Below are 16,042 nucleotides of genomic sequence, written 5' to 3'. Positions count from 1 at the left end.
CTGATTGCCCCAGTGTGATCAGCAAATTTTGTCATCTGTTTATTCACTTTTCTGAATAGCATAGGCAATTTTTAATTAGCATTGCCAGAGCACAAGCACAAGCTTTTGGACAAGTTTGCTTGTTTGTTCTGCCTCTTAATTCTTGACAAGAAATTGTGGTGGCACTCTCTGGTCTTGACTTCCTTCCAGACTTCTTGTCTCTGCAACAGATTTGCAACATATTGCAAATACAGCATATTATCACTTGCTGATGGCAGTCTGCAGGGAAATAAGTGTGATTTAAGAATTTCAGCCTCTTTGAGAAGAGGTAGCTCACACTGTGGAGTCTCCCATTTCCCATTTCTATATGCACTAAGCAAAAAGCCACACTAATAGTCTTGGCTTTCTAAGAACGCACCTGATATTCTACATTTTGGGTCATGTTTTTCATTATTTGCAGGACATGCTGGGTGGGGAGGCAGAGGGGAAATTGATGTACAAAAAGAAACAGGAACAAATATCACACTTGGTAAGCAGTCAGTGTAAGTGTAATATTGAACCTGTTCCTTGCACCTGTTGACTTTCTTTTTAGGTTCAAGAGCCACCCTCTGTCTCTGAATGCATACCCAAGGAAACAGGAATATTTACTGGAAAATGTAAGTTCTTACATTTACTTCTTGCTTAACCAGCCTTCTCCCAAACATGTTATCAAGGAGGATCTGATTTGTCAGAGCTGTACAGCACTTTGTGGTAGATGCCAGGTCTAGAATAAAGAAGAGTAATTGAATATTTAAGGCAGAAGCTTTGTTTGCTATGGCATTTACAACATTATATTGTAACAGTTGGCTTTTGATCTCAGAAAAATAACATTAGCCATTTGCCTAGTCCCTGAATGGGATTCCTAACAGCTGTGTCCCTTACCCAGTAATTCTCTCCCAATCCTTTGTATTTATGCAGACTGACTGATTTTTTCAGATTGGATTGACAATAGAAACCCTACAGCAGAGCTAGATCAGAGTGTTATATCCCTGCTTAAAGTACCTGATTTATTGTCTTGTACCAAGCCAGCTCTCTGTGGGCCTTTCAGCTGTTATCTAGAGAGTTTCTGGATAGCCCAAAAGCTTCAGGAGCAGTTCCTGGTCCTTTGACAAGAATTTCCAGCAGGGTGTTAGGAAATTTTTTTCATTCTGAGAGCAATCCAACACTGGATTGAGAGGGTTTGGAACCTGCCAGCCTCGGAGACAGGTAAACTTCCACTGGATAAGTTCCTGAGAGCTTTGGTGCTGGACTTTTTCTTAGCTTGGAGTTGGATCAGACACCTCCCAGAGGTCCCTTTTCCCCTGTGTCATCCTCAGATTCTGTGAAGGAATACTAAACTCTGGGGAATACTAAATCTGTGCGGATGGCTGCTTCACTGCAGCTTTCCACTGGAGAACAGACTGATTTCTCCTGAGAACTCCTGCCTGCTTGTACCCTGAGCAGGTGTAGTCTTAGCACTGGGTTTGGGAATAGGATCTACTGTCAGTGGAGCCGTAGCTCCAGATTTGTCAGCTGACAGAACTCTTTGTTTCTTCATGTCCTTGCAAATGCTGATGAGATCTTACACCCACGTGAATCTATGTGTGTATTGAGACTTGCTCTGGCTTTTTAGGGGTAAATGGGCTGGATGGCTTAACAGGTTTAATGCTTGTTTGTTTTACAAACATCATGACTACTGGTGTTTCTTTAGATACTACCCAACCTGATTATTTGTGGGTTTCTGTAGTGTGTGAAATGAAAGATGTTTTTAATTTACAGGGATGGATTTTTATGGAACCTGATCCGATTGGAATATTACTTGTTATATCTGTACATGCTATTTCTATCTCTTCAGTAAGGCACAGAACAGGTGGAACAGAACATACGCATTCAGCCTTTTGTCCATCCAGCTTTTCTTCCCTGTTTATTTTCTGGATATACAGCCTAATCAATATTGCTCCTTTTCACTGATGCTGTGCCAAGAAAATACTTCCATGTGTCCAGTTCTGATGTGAAGAAAATAACTTTAAAACATTAGTAAACCAAATTTTTTTTTCTTTGCTTTAGCTGTGAGTAGATGTTCTCTAAAAATGTATGGATTTCTGAGAGGCTGGATTTGTATGAATCTTCATAGTCACTTAGCTGGTGAAAGATGATGGATAGACTTCAGACTAATGGGTCTTCTCTGTGTCTGTGTATACACAAAATCTGTCATGTAACTGCGTAAGAGTGTCGCTGGCTGACTGTCAGTGTGCAGTCCCAGTAATGAGACACTTGGGAATGTGCTTGATCAGCAGCTGTGTAATTTCAAGTGAACAAGGTGTTGGTAGCACATTGAAAGGCTCTGACACAGGTGAAAAGAAGCTGCTGTTACATGGGGGTGGACAAACAGACCGGGAAATATCCAATTCCAGCGTATAAAGTTATTTAATCTGTACAAAATATACATGCTGCTAATCACTGGGGTTTGCGTGCATGTTTATATTGGCTTATTACTTCAAACCAGTAAGTTTATAGAGACATTAAAAGTATATTCCTTTCTACAGGCCTGCAACTGAACTTTACCATGACCTGGGGAGACTCTCATTACCTGGGGCTGACAGGACTTGAAGTGATAGGAAAGGATGGTCAAGCATTAAAAATAAATGCAGAACAGATTTCTGCTTCACCCCAAGACTTAAATGATCTTCCAGAGTACACAGGAGATTCCAGAACATTAGAAAAGTAAGTAACCAAAGACTTGGGATGCATTTCACATCAGATTTTCTGAAGTGACAGATTTCCATAGACTTCTGTTATGTTAGCACATGTTTATGTGAACATGATTTTCATCCCATCACTGCTCATTCTTGGAATTCACAAGCTGTCCAGGAACAGCTTGTTGTAGAAACATGAATGAGATGTTTCCAAAAGATGGTGTTTGAGTTGGGAGATGAGAACATGCCTGGTTGGTATTTCTGCCAAGGACTTTCCAGGAAGAAATGTGGGTGTTCTATAGCATCTGTCTGTGCATACTGAGTGATATTTATGCAGGGTTTCTGGATAATTTCAAGGAAAATTTTCAAGTTAGCAAAGAGTGAGGATGTGTTGGGGAATTGCACCAATAGGTGCCATTCTTTTGGCCATTTTGCAGCTTTTTTTTTTGGCAAATCTAATGAAGTTTTATTCATTGACAAATATATTTCCTCAAATTAACTTGTGCATCTAAATGACAGCAGTATAGAAATTATAGGCTGTAGATCTAGAGAGGACTTGGCATTTGGATGTTATTGAAGCTGCATCCTGTTGTTTCTGAGTCATGTCTCCATTTTAAAGAGTATTTTTGGTTGTAATCTTGTCTGCTGTCGTGTTTATGGGCTGAGACCACGTTTATGAATTAGGACTTGTCTTTGCAAAGGCTCTGGAATCTGCCTTAGAATGTTGTATTTATCTACATGCGCACTAACTCTGTAATTTCTGCTAATCTGACTAATGCAGATATCAAGCTCACTCGTGGGTAATTCCTTGTTCCTTCTGCCATCTTGTATGAAAATCTCTCCTGTAGGCACCAAGATCTAAGAAATCTTCCCATGACATCCCCTGTGATGAAGAGATTCTGGTGGGGGAATCTCTCCAGACCCCACCCTGATGGACCCAGATGCAAAGAATTCATTTACCTTTTCTGTTGGTGCCTTCTACTGTCTGAATGCTCCTTTTGCAGACTAGTGATGTGTTGAATCCTACAGAATTTCTGGCAAGCTTTCTGCTCCTGATGTATTTGAGGGGTTTTATTTATTGTATCTTTTGCTTGCTAGCCTTCAGACTCTTTTTTTGGCCTGTGCATACGAATTTAGCCTTCCAGAGTTTATGAGTCTATCACTTTAGGGCTTTTTTGATCATGAATTTTGCTGAAAGATGGCCCAAAATAACTTTGTTTATCCTGCTACTGGGCCAGGCTGGCTTTGAGGTTTCAAGTCCTTCTTCTTTCTAACATCTTTCTTAGTAAGTGGGTTATATTTTTAATTTTTTTTTTTTTCCATTCTTGATTGTTTTGCTTGAGAACTTTTTTGGGCACAAGAAACAGAGGCTCTTTTGGCTTTGGGTATTCCTGCAAACATGTTGAATTTGAGTACTTTGCAGTGCTCTCAGCTGTGGCATTTGGAATAGGTCCCATGTACTATTCAAGACCAAATCAAGAATTATGTCTTCTCTCATGGACTCCCTAATCAGTTCCTCTGAAAGAGTCATTATTCAAATCTTTTCCTTTAAGGAATTGCCAAGTCTGGCACTCATTCTTCCATTAAACTTTTAAATAAATAGTAAGTATATACTTATTTTGGCAGTGTACCAAAGTAATTACAGTGGAAAATTAATTCATATTCTCCTTTACTCCATCTTTGTGTGGCATAGTTTGTGGTAGGAGAATATAATGTCAGAAAATACCAGATTTAACTTTATTTAGTCAGCCTGAAGCCTTTGCTGTTATGAAAAGACATTGTCCTGCTGGTTGGAAGCTTTGTAAAATAGCAGGGATGTGCCTAATTGTGTCCATGAAGGATGTGAGCAAACCCTGCTCCTGCTCAGGGTTATCCAGCTGCCATCCGGTTCCTCCTCGGATCCAGTAGAGTTGTGTTGGCATAGAAACACCCTGCAGGGTGCCAGATACACTGCTTTGGGCATGGAGCTGGATTAATAAATTATATTGTGGCTGGGCTTAGAGTTTTGCCTTCCTCCACTTTGCTACAAAGGCAGTTGAGCTTTCCTTTGCTCATCCCTGTTCACACAGGGAAAACCTAAGGATTTTGCTGTTTTTCCTTAAGCAGACCCAACTAAAAAATACTGGTTTTTTCTCCCCCCACTGTCTTTAGTTCAATACTTGCATGTTGTTTTGATGTTTACTGTGCTTTTTAATTGCATGCACAAGGGCACATGAAGCCCTGGAAGCTGAAAGCGGCATCTAGAATGAAATGAACCTTAGGAAAGTCCCTGCTTTTCATGAGAGAAGCCAGCTTTTCCCTTTGTGCAGCTAATGGACTTTTCTCTTTGTAGGTTAATAGATGGCACTAATATCACAGTGGAGGATGACCATATGTGGCTCATTCCCTTCTCTTTTGGAGAAGATCATCTGCTCACAATCCATTTTGATAAAACTGAAAGTATTGCAGGGCTTCGCTTTTGGAACTACAATAAATCTCCAGAGGATACCTACAGAGGGGTAAGTAAAAGAAAAGGAGCACTGCCAGCAAAAATATACAGCAGTGCATTGGAAAATTGGTACTGTGATGAATGAATATAGCTGCCTTAATGGAACATCATAAATCTTTCTAGATTGTCTGAGTCTGAATTTTGTGGCAGGTATAATGCATTCCTGTCTCCACAAACAGCAGATATTAAAAAAAAAAAAAAAAAAGCCAGAGATGGTTTAAAGAAATCTTCACAGCTGATTTTTCTAGGAGACACATGCAGTAGTACATATTATTTTCAGCATATATGATTCTGAAGTGGTATCCTCTCAATATCTTGTATGTAGACCTGCCATATGATTCTGTATTTCCTGAAATGCAGGGAGTGATATGAGGAAAACTTCCAAAGAAATTCTGTTTAGTTCAGGTTCAGAAGGTCACTCAGTACTGCCTTTTCCAGGAAGAGTCTTTTGGAATTTTAACATTTATTAGGGAAACTTGCCACCTTCCAGCAGTTTGGCTAAAATAATTTAGCTAAAATTGTATAACTTAAATCCTCTCTTCTTTTTGCAGATTGCCTGGTTTATATTTTTTTCATGATGAATTGTTGGAATTGATAATTGACACCTGATGGAGATAATTTTACACCTTTTCACTCTGAGTTTGGCTGTCCCTCCTTTCCCTGCTGTACTTGCACATGTAATGATAACACTTAATGATAACGATAATGATGATGAACCAGAGATTGCTGTTCATTGCACAGAAAGTTTAGGAATCCACTTGTTCCCAGATTTTCCATGCCAAAATCAACTGTTGCATTCTTGAAGTCCAAATTCAGCCAATAAATAAGAATAAAAGTGTTGGCACATATTAAACTGGAGAGAGACAGGACAAAAAGGATCAGCAAAGTTCTGGAAAAACCTCTAGAACTGAAGTTGGAGGCCTGGATCATCCCTGGGATTGGGCATGACAGTGGCAAAGTTGCCTGACTGTGTCTTTATGTCAATTTACCTTCCAAGAATTGCTGTAGTATGAACACTGCCTGGCATCCTTTAATATCAGCATGGGGGTTGGTGGTGCTAAAGACTTCCAGAGGGCCAGAGCATAAGATCTTTCAATTAATCGCAGCTGACTCAGAGATTTTAACACAGGGCCCCTGATTTTTTGCGCCATCGCATAAGCCCAGCACATTTGACACACAGGAGGGTTCTGGAGCATTTTGAGCATTACCACCTAAATATACTCCCTTTTAATGACATTTATGTCCTGATTTCAGCTGGGATAGAGTTAATTTTCTTCCCAGGAGCTGTGTTTTAGATTTAGGGTGAAAATAATGTTGGTAATTTAACTGATATTTTAGTTGTTGCTGAGCAGTGCTTGTTAAATCTCTAAAATCTAACATGGAATTTAGTCTCTGGAGGCCAAACCAAGAAAAAAAGGAAGAAATGTGTATTTCCAGCAGTTTACTTGTCTAGGTAGGAAAAAAAAAAGTGATTCTGATACAGGTGTCTACCTGCATGAATACTGGAAGTCCCATAAGGGTTAGTGGGTACCATCTAAAGGAGGAGCCCATACCTGCAGTCTTGTAGAAGGATAAAATAAATTATTTGGAAAACAAAAGATGCAAGGTCTGCTGGGCCACAGGAAAGGGGGTTTTAGGCTGTAAACCCAGGGCATCCTGACATCTGTCTCTTGAAGTATTGCTGCTCCTTCTAGGGAGCAGTCCCTGGGTGTGAGATGGAATGATTTGTTAGGCAGCTGCAGGCTGGGGGATTCTATTCACAGCTTAGTGTGAGAGGGTAATGGCAGTGACTGTCAGAATGAAGACTCGGGTGCTATTTGCAGCTCTGTGAAAAATCACCTTGTGAGAGCTTTGTTATGCGATTTGTAAAATGCAATATGTGACGGCTGAGTGCCTCCTCAGATGATGAGAATTACTTAGAAATGAGGGCTGTAAAGGGCACATAAATATAAGCAGCTGTGGTATAATAGGTAAGATTTCATCTCTGACTCTCCAGACTTCCTATTCACTATGAGTTTCCGTTTAGGAAAGTGTATTTCAGTGGATTTCTCACTTCCTCTCCTTAGCCTGGCAGACTTATTCAGCTGGAAAGCAGCATGCAGAAGAGTTTCTCATATGAAAAAGATATTTCCTTTCTTCGATCCCAAGTGTATTAAAGATGAAGCCAGAAATAGTTATTTCTCCACACTTGGTAGTCCTACAAACATTCCCTCCTAATTAATCTTCATGGAAATGAACTGAGCCTCTCCTCTAGTCTAGTACAAACTGGTACTTAGTGAAAGATGCTGCTTGTGATGAACATTAAGTTATAGTTAATGTATTAGAGAGCAAGGTGCAGTGATGAATTGTTGCTGCGTGATTGAATTGTTCTGTGCCTGGGATCATGGATGCAGCTCCATATGGAGCTGGGGGAGGGTGAAGGGGCCAGGACTCCTGCCTCATCTGCATAAATGTGCTTGAACTATTCATTTTAACCTTCAGAGGCTGGATAAGGTGTGCTCACATCTCTGAGGTGGCCACAGCTCAATTGCCTCTGTCTGGTACAGGTACCTTTTCTTTATTCATATGCCCTTAGGTTACACACAGCACTGCTTGGCAGATGTGTTTGCATGATCCTGGAGAAGTCCAAGTGCCACCTGCCACAAAGATAAATAGAACTGCTGAATTACAGGCTTCTGTAAATGCAACACAGACACCAAAGTCTGCTCTGGAGAGAGCACCAGGCTGTGGGATTTCTGGAAGGGTGCCCTCAGCCAGAGCTGGGCAATCACAGCTGCCTTAGCAGAGCATTCATGTGCATGATGTCTCCTCAAATCCCCTTTGTGACATGGGCTGACTTGAAAGCTGAGGCTTCCCCCTCTCTTAATGTGTGTAAATACTGCTGCAGGCTCAGGAGTCAGAGAATTGTTTAGGTTGGGAAAGACCTGTAAGGTGATCATGTCAAACTGTAAACCTCACACTGCCAAGGCCAGCACTAACCCATGTCCCCAGGTACCTCTCCTACACCTCTTTTAAATCCCTCCAGAGATGGGATCTCCACCACTTCCCTGGACAGCCTGTGCCAATGCTTGACCACCCTCTCTGTGAAGAAGGGAAGCTTCAGTTTCCTGAGATCTAGTGACATGCAGTAATGGAAGGATCTGTCAGTACTTTTTTTCAGTATTTTCCCCCTCAAATCCTCACCTCTCCCATCCCCATCAATGTCAGTGATGACATGGACACTATGGATTGCAACTGGTATCTGCTGGGTTAGGCTTTCTTTTTCCAAAGGAAGTAATGCTATAGAGGAATGAAATGAGTACAGCTAAACGAATGAAATGATTTCAGTCACTGAAGTGAATGGAATGGTTGGCAATCTATTTTAAGTAATGTCATGTCATGTAATCTTATGTTTTGTTCTTTTAAACCAGGCTAAGGTGGTCCATGTGATGCTGGATGGGCACAGCATCTCGCCTCTGGAGGGCTTCCTTATCCGCAAGGGACCAGGCAACTGCCACTTTGACTTTGCCCAAGAAATTCTCTTTCTTGACCATCTACAACCCCAGCCAGCTCCTAAAGTACACAGGAGGTAAAGTCGGATGTCTTTGTTGTCTGAACCAAACAATTTCTCTTCACTGTTTTAGTGTTATTTCACATTCCCTGTGGAAGGTGACTGTGTGAGGCTCCTGGATGAAAACATGGAGCACTTAGAGCAGAGTTTCACTGGGTTTTAACTATAACCAGATTTTAGTGAGGTCTGAGGGTGGTCTGGTCCATAATCACAGGTGGAGTGGTTAGGGTGGTATTTGTGGACGTTTGTTTCTTTGGATTTGTTATCTTCTTTTCTGAATGAGCCAAGGGTACATAAAAAACCTGGTTTGCCGTGGGTTTTTTTGGCAGGACTTCTTCAAGGACACTGGAACAAGCCAGTATGGACTATGAAGCACCATTAATGCCCTGTGGTTGTATCCTTCCCTGTCATCTTCCTTGTCATAAGGAGTATTTCAGAGTTACATACCAAAAGCTTAGGAGTCCTGAGCTTTTTGAATCCCATACTTTCTGGTGCTTTAAGGTGTTAACAAGCTACCAAGAATATGAGAAAGGCTTCCATAAAGTACAGCTTAAGAATGAATCAATGAAAGATAAGATATGAATCTGTGGCCTGTTTTCAGATACCCTGGTAGCTTTTTCTCCTGAGCTGCAAATAAGAGCATCTGACATCATGGGCTGCACAATTATTTTTCAAACTGCAGATTAAATTGTCTGTTAGGACAAAGCTTCTGTATCGATATTTTCCTTAATAGCATTTTGCTTTTTATAGTTATTTTCCAGTTTCAGCTCCTGACGAGTTGGGGTGATCCCTACTACATTGGTTTAAATGGACTGGAGTTGTTCAATGAACATGGAGAGCAAATCTTACTGACTGAAAACAGTATCCTTTGCACACCAAGCCCCTCTGGCCCTGTTGATGCACAGGCATTTGTCACAGGGCATCCCTTCCAGATTGCCAGGTCCTGTGTGATTAACTCTGCTTCTATTTCTCTGTCTTTGGGCAATGAACCTTGTTTCCATATGTTTTTATGGATTCTATATACTTCCAGAACATTTCTTCTCTGAATGGGATGCACCAACAAAGCAGGACAAGGTTAGAGAAGGGAAGGCTTAAGAAGGGCGTGGTATTTTCTGCTCTTGACATTTATTTCTTCTGTGGTGTGGAAAGACCAGAAAGTTTGCTGAGCTATAAATTCATTGAGTTCAGTGCTTTTTCTTTTTATGGAATCTTTCATTGTGCCTCAAGAAAGAAATTTTTCATAACTCTCGTTCTGGAGATTTAGGCTGTTCTAGACACCCAATGCAGTCATGAAGATCAGGGCTGAGAGTTTGAATTTGATTCAGTGTTCCCTGGATATCCAACAGAGGGAATGAAGAGCATGTTTGGAAGATTGATGTTCATCAGGGTTATACTTGGTGCTCTGTACCAGCTAAAGTCTTTTAGGAGCTGAAAGCTTCATACCCCAACATACAACTCCCATTGTGGCTTTGTCGAGGCAGACATAAAAGCCACACTAGTCATAATCTATAGTCAAGAGAGGTAGAAAGATTTTTTATTTTTTCTACTGCTTTTCTTATACCTCTTCACAATGGCTGTGGCCTATTGAGATTGGCTGCTTAGCAAACAATGACAAGGCTAACAAACAATGGCAATTCAGGCAGTAAACAATCAGCTATGCAAGCAAAGGTATAACTGCTACATACTATCCACGAGTTCTTCCTTGTACACTCTCAATGTCCCATAACAAGAACACCCTCTCCTGGTGTCCAGAACATCTTCTCTCATTGATTATCTTCTTGGCCTTCTCTGTGGGTTTCACTGAAGCTGCAAAATTTCACTGTCATATTCTCACAGGTAAATTCTGCCTGGTTTCAGGTGTGATTCTGTGAGACTGTCAGTCTGGCTGTCAATCTCATCACGTCCCCCCTTTTGTTTTTGTATTACAAAGGCAGCATTTATTGACTCTTGCAGGGAATGAAGAGCATGTTTGGAAGATTGATGTTCATCAGGGTTACACTTGGTGCTCTGTACCAGCTAAAGTCTTTCAGGAGCTGAAAGCTTCATACCCCAACATACAACTCCCATAGTTCAGGTACATGGAAAGGAACATTCTTAGCCCCCTAGAAAGAATAAATAGCACAAATGCTGCAGGAATCGTTTGTCTCTAAGGATCCTCACTGCCTGATAAATAGGGAATTCAGTGAAATAAAGGCTTTTTCCCAAGTGCTGTTTTGATTTGTATGATACACCCTGAACTTGAAACATTTGCAATGGACAAGAAGCATTTTGAAATTGAGAAGTGGTAACAAATTGTCTTTAAGAATCAGGGATTTTTAACTTACCTGGTACAGCTCTACAGTACAAAACAATGCCAGATAAAGAAACCTCAGCTCGTTTTGAATGATCACTTGTTCTGCCTGTGCAGTTGTGTATGGGATGTATTAGGATCCTAAAAGAGCATATTTGTCTTAGTGCAGTATTTAATGTGATAATTCACTACTGAATCTGGAGCAAGCTTTTCTTAAACACTTGAGGCGTTGCTGTGTCATTCCTTAGATTCTTTATAAACTCTTACAGACTTTAGATAGCAGGACAAGGGGAAATTAATGTCCCTCAAACTGGATTGCTCAGGATTCATAATTCTGAAGACAGTGCCATTCATCTCCACGTTTCTTTGCATGTCTTTAACACTCATATATGTTTTAAATGTAAATGTTCTCTTACAGAGAAAATCTGGTTGTCTGTTCAATGGAGGTTTAATCTTTCCCTCTCAAAGAAGTGAAAAAAGGTTTTATTACACAGTTACTGATTTTTACCACAAACCTTGAGAAACTCAAGCAAAACCTAGTCTGAGTGATGACTGCCTCCTGCAAAGACACTCTTCTTGAGATATGTTTTATATGAGGAATTTTCACAAGTTTATGGTAAAAATATGGGACTTTGTCACCAAAAAGCTGGGAATTGCCTATTACTCATAATGGAACTTTACTGATGAAGTCATAAGTACGTATTTGAGAATAAATTAAATGCAGCTAGTTACTTGATTCCTATTTTAAAAATAAATTTGAATGCCAGAATATCTAAGGGTTGTCCTGCTTTTAAAAATGTGCCCCCAAGTTCCTCAGCTGTGAAATCCTGGGAGTACTGCTGTAGTGGTGGAAACTCATTCATGGAGTTGGGAAGAGCATAAAGTTTTAAATATGATGTTTCTGAAATATCCCTTTTTGGGTTATTTATGCTTAAAGTTTTTTTTCAGATATTGCTGCTTTTCCAGATAGTGTCAACATTTTAGATGATGTATCTGGAGACATCCGGACTCCAGACAAACTGATTGACAGAGTAAATGACACCACTGATGGCAGACACATGTGGCTGGCACCAGTTCTTCCTGGTTTGGTACATTTTCGCTTTTCATTCTGTTTTAGTGCTGTGTGTGGATGGAACTGGAAGCATGGAGGAAGGGGGAAGCATATATAATTTGTAGCTAAATTTGATATTAGTAAGTGATGCTAAATCACTGCTTTTTAGAAGTTGTTTTTGGTGCAGCCTCTCTGCACTGCACAGGCAGCAGCAATGGAGGTTTCCCAGGTTTGTAATCTCCTGTCTCCGTGGGGCAACAGCAGAAGATTTTCCAGAGATGGTTTTTGAGTTACTGTGACGACGATACTGATGAAGGATTTCTGTGCAATAAACACCTTTCTGGTGCTTTTAGGTTCATTTCTACAAAATGCAATGAATGTTTTTCCAGCAGTGAGAAATTCTTTTTTAATCTCATTATCTGTGTTGAATTCAAATTTATAGATTAGGGATGGCAGACTTAGCATTTCATGTCCTAAGGCCACAAGTGATTCAGCCCTTTTAGAAGTTCCATGTTTAATAGATGGGATATCAAAAATCTAAACAGGAAAAGTAGATAAACTTAGATGAGTTCTGATGTTGTTTTGGGAAAGGACATTTTTTAGGGGCCTGTAATGGACATAATTAAGGTGTTTTTTATTTCCTATAAGAGAATGGATTTGAAAAGAAAACGAAGTATAAACCTGACATGTGGTAAGTTATCACTTACTGTGTTGGAAAAATCGTGGCTCCATATGTTGCAGTTATTAATTAGAATATTAAAAGCCAGGAATTGTTAATTTATATCATTATGTGTTGTAATGCAGGGCTATAATTAAGGTAAAGCTTTTAGATATACTTGAGAATAGTGACCACTTGCATTTCCTAGGAAAGTGGAAAGTCTGTGTAGTGCTTGAGGCTCCTACTGTGTAGATCCCATATCTTGAATCCTGGCAATTTGATGGGATGCTCAGATATCCATTATAACAGGATGACTGATTGATTTGACAGCCATCTGAGTGTACTCATGTCCTTACAAAAGACATGCTTGCAGAGGCTGTTTCACTTGGGAAAAAGGAAAATAACAGGCCTTGGAGTTCTCTCAGAGGTGCAGCCACTGCTTTGTGTTGTTCTGCCTGACACCAAAGTACTGCAGAAGAGCACAAAATACCAGCATTAAAGGGTAAATTGATAATGTGAAATGCAGGAGACAGAAGCAATTTAATGGCGTTTTCTGTCCTTGAACTGTAACAAATTACACCTTTGTAAGATCCACAGAGTACTTTTCCCTCCTCCATCTTCCCTGGGATGGTTGTTCAGCCAGGAGGTGCTGGATGAGGCAATCAGCCTATTGATGCTCAGCCTCTGGAGCTGGGCTGCTGAAGCAGGGCTGGTGAACACTCCCATCCTCAGTGCAGGCTGCTTGGAAAGCTGCAGTAGCTCTTTGGTGTGTTGGAGGTTCAAAAACTTGAAGGGAATTGATATTATGGCCTTTCTTTTCCTTCCTAGATGCCTTTTTCATTCTAAAAGTGATTTCCTGTTTTTCAAATTCTTTACTTACATAAGCAGAATTTGAATTATTTGTTCCCCTGTTACTGACTGTCATTTTATTTTTTTGTTTGAATGGATTTTCAATCAAATATATAATTTGCTGTGGGACTAACAGTTGTTGTTGGAGACAATGCCCCAGTTGTCTCGTGGAAAATCACAGATGGAAACATTTCTATTGATCCACTCTACCTTTCTTTCTTCAGTTAAAAAACCCCAGCATAATGATTTAATATAAGCTACAGTATCTTCTCTAGTACATCAAAGGATTAAAACTTCAGAGGATGCTAAAGATGAAGCTTAAGCTATGTTGATCCAAAGTTGATATAGTGGCTCATGAAAGGAAAAGCATAGAATTAACTGTAACAGGCAAGATTGGTTTCCTGCAGCCTAATCTTTGGTCTTAACATCTTGACATTAACATCACTGTAAGGCAAATGAATAATACCTCAAGCAGTAATTGTTTAGGAAGCATCTGGAGGATTGTCTCTAAATTCCTGGTAGTATAACACACAGAAATTGCAACATTTCTGTAATAGCTTTAAAGCATACAGGGGAAATTTTAGTCTTGCCAATAGGAAGGTGGATTGCATTCGTATTTGGTAGAAAGAAATGGAATAGAATATCATAAAATCATTGACTCACAGACTGGTTTGGGTTGGAAGGGGCCTTAAAGCCCATCCAGTGCCATCCCCTGCCATGGGCAGGGACCCCTTCCACTAGACCAGGTTGTTCCCAGCCCTGTCCAACCTGGCCTTTGATGCTTCCAGGGGCAGCCACAGCTTCCCTGGGTACCCTGTGCCCAGGGCCTCCCCACCCTCACAGGGGACAATTCCCTCCCAGTATCCCATCTAACCCTGCCCTCTGGCATTGGGAAGCATTCCCCCTTGTCCTGGCACTCCAGACCCTTGTAGATGGTGTCTCTCCATCTTTCTTTCAGGCTCCATTCAGAATAGAACAGAACAGAAGAGGCACCAGCTTGTCTTATCCTTAAGGACACGTCTGTATTTGGTTTATGAAATACTCATTAAAAGTGTCTCTCTCCCCCTCTTCCAATTTCCAGGCAGTCTAGGATGATGAGGACAGTCTAGATCTCATCTTCTGTACTTTTGAGAGTGCAGCTGTGGGGTAGAGCCAACACCTGGGAATTACAGCAGGGATGATAGCTGAACTTCCATCCTCAACATCAGTTACCTCTCCTCCAGCTATATCTCTTTAAACATGAACCTCTTTTGATGTAACATGCATGAGAATTTAATTTCTTTTGGGAATTTGTGCTGTTAAATGTAAATGAATTCTCTTTTACAGGTGAATAGGGTATATGTCATTTTTGACGTACCTACTACGGTGTCAATGATCAAGTTATGGAATTATGCCAAGACGCCTCAGAGGGGTGTGAAAGAGTTTGGTGTAAGTCATTTTCCTGTGCATTTTGTATGTCCTGGTGCGTCAGCCAGCTCCATTTCTGTACGTGTTCTCACAGTTTACTGAAGTGCCATTCCATGTGATCTCAAAGGATGGGATTCATCTCATTTAACTCTGGATTCAGTATTAAAATGACTAATCTATGCCTGTCATCTGTCCTCCCTTTTTTTTGTCCAGGGAAAGAAAACTTTATCTGATTTTTTTCTTAGATAATTGTCTTAAGACAGGATAACACTTCTCTTTTTCCACTGACTGTAGAGTAGGCCTGGAGGACTAGTTTGAACTACAAACCCAAGTTTTAGACAGCTGAAGTGAGGTGAGATTCATTAATTCCTAGATTTAAGAGTGATTCACTGCAATGAATAGAATGGCAATTATGTAAAACATGAAATACATTTTTAATTACCTACTTGAAAGCTGCATTAAAAAACATCAGTGAGAAGATAAAAAAGTTGGGGAGGAAAAAAAAAATCCAACTCCAGCAGCAAATAGAGAAAAATGGAAGTTTTAAGGAACAAAAGCTAAATTAATAACCGGACTTGTGAAACAAACAGGGCAAAATGCTTTCTACTTAATTGCTAGAGACAACTGCTGAAAGCAAGACCTGATTTCTAGATGGATTTTTTGTTGATTTCTTCAATATTTTTAGCTTCTGGTAGATGATTTGCTTGTGTACAATGGGATTCTGGACATGGTGAGCCATGTGGTGTCAGGCATCCTCCCCACGTGCGATCCCGTGGTCCCCTACCACACCATCCTCTTCACAGATGATGAGAGGGTTTGCCATCAGGAGAGGAGAACTGTTATCAGGTACGTGAGAGGATCTTGGCTGGGACAAAGAATCTTGGCTTTAAAAGCTGCTTTTATGTGACTGATGCCAGCAATGTGTGTATTGCTGAGGAAAAATCCCCTTCCAGAGCATCCTTGGCCTCACTTGATGAGGAATAAGTAGGTTTTTAGATATGAGGACCAAATTACCAGCGTTGTTTGCAAGCATCTTTTAGCACTTCCTGGCATTCC

The 16,042-nt window shown here is 40.5% G+C and overlaps 1 protein-coding gene across 5 annotated transcripts in view; it reads left to right on the top strand.

Moving 5' to 3' along the window:
• Window positions 1–16,042, top strand: part of KIAA0556 (KIAA0556 ortholog) — a 59,540-nt gene that overhangs the window by 37,082 nt on the left and 6,416 nt on the right. For all 5 annotated transcript variants that reach the window (XM_032125524.1, XM_032125523.1, XM_032125525.1 and 2 more), the window contains 9 exons: window positions 572–635; window positions 2,544–2,721; window positions 5,026–5,191; window positions 8,592–8,749; window positions 9,061–9,125; window positions 9,482–9,592; window positions 11,970–12,109; window positions 14,906–15,007; window positions 15,672–15,832. In XM_032125524.1, coding sequence (XP_031981415.1) covers window positions 572–635; window positions 2,544–2,721; window positions 5,026–5,191; window positions 8,592–8,749; window positions 9,061–9,125; window positions 9,482–9,592; window positions 11,970–12,109; window positions 14,906–15,007; window positions 15,672–15,832 — 1,145 coding nt within the window. The remainder of the gene's footprint in view (window positions 1–571; window positions 636–2,543; window positions 2,722–5,025; window positions 5,192–8,591; window positions 8,750–9,060; window positions 9,126–9,481; window positions 9,593–11,969; window positions 12,110–14,905; window positions 15,008–15,671; window positions 15,833–16,042) is intronic.

The sequence above is a fragment of the Corvus moneduloides genome, chromosome 16 (genome assembly GCF_009650955.1).
Source record: "Corvus moneduloides isolate bCorMon1 chromosome 16, bCorMon1.pri, whole genome shotgun sequence".
Taxonomy (NCBI): Eukaryota; Metazoa; Chordata; class Aves; order Passeriformes; family Corvidae; genus Corvus; species Corvus moneduloides.
This window is presented reverse-complemented; position numbering and strand designations above follow the sequence as displayed.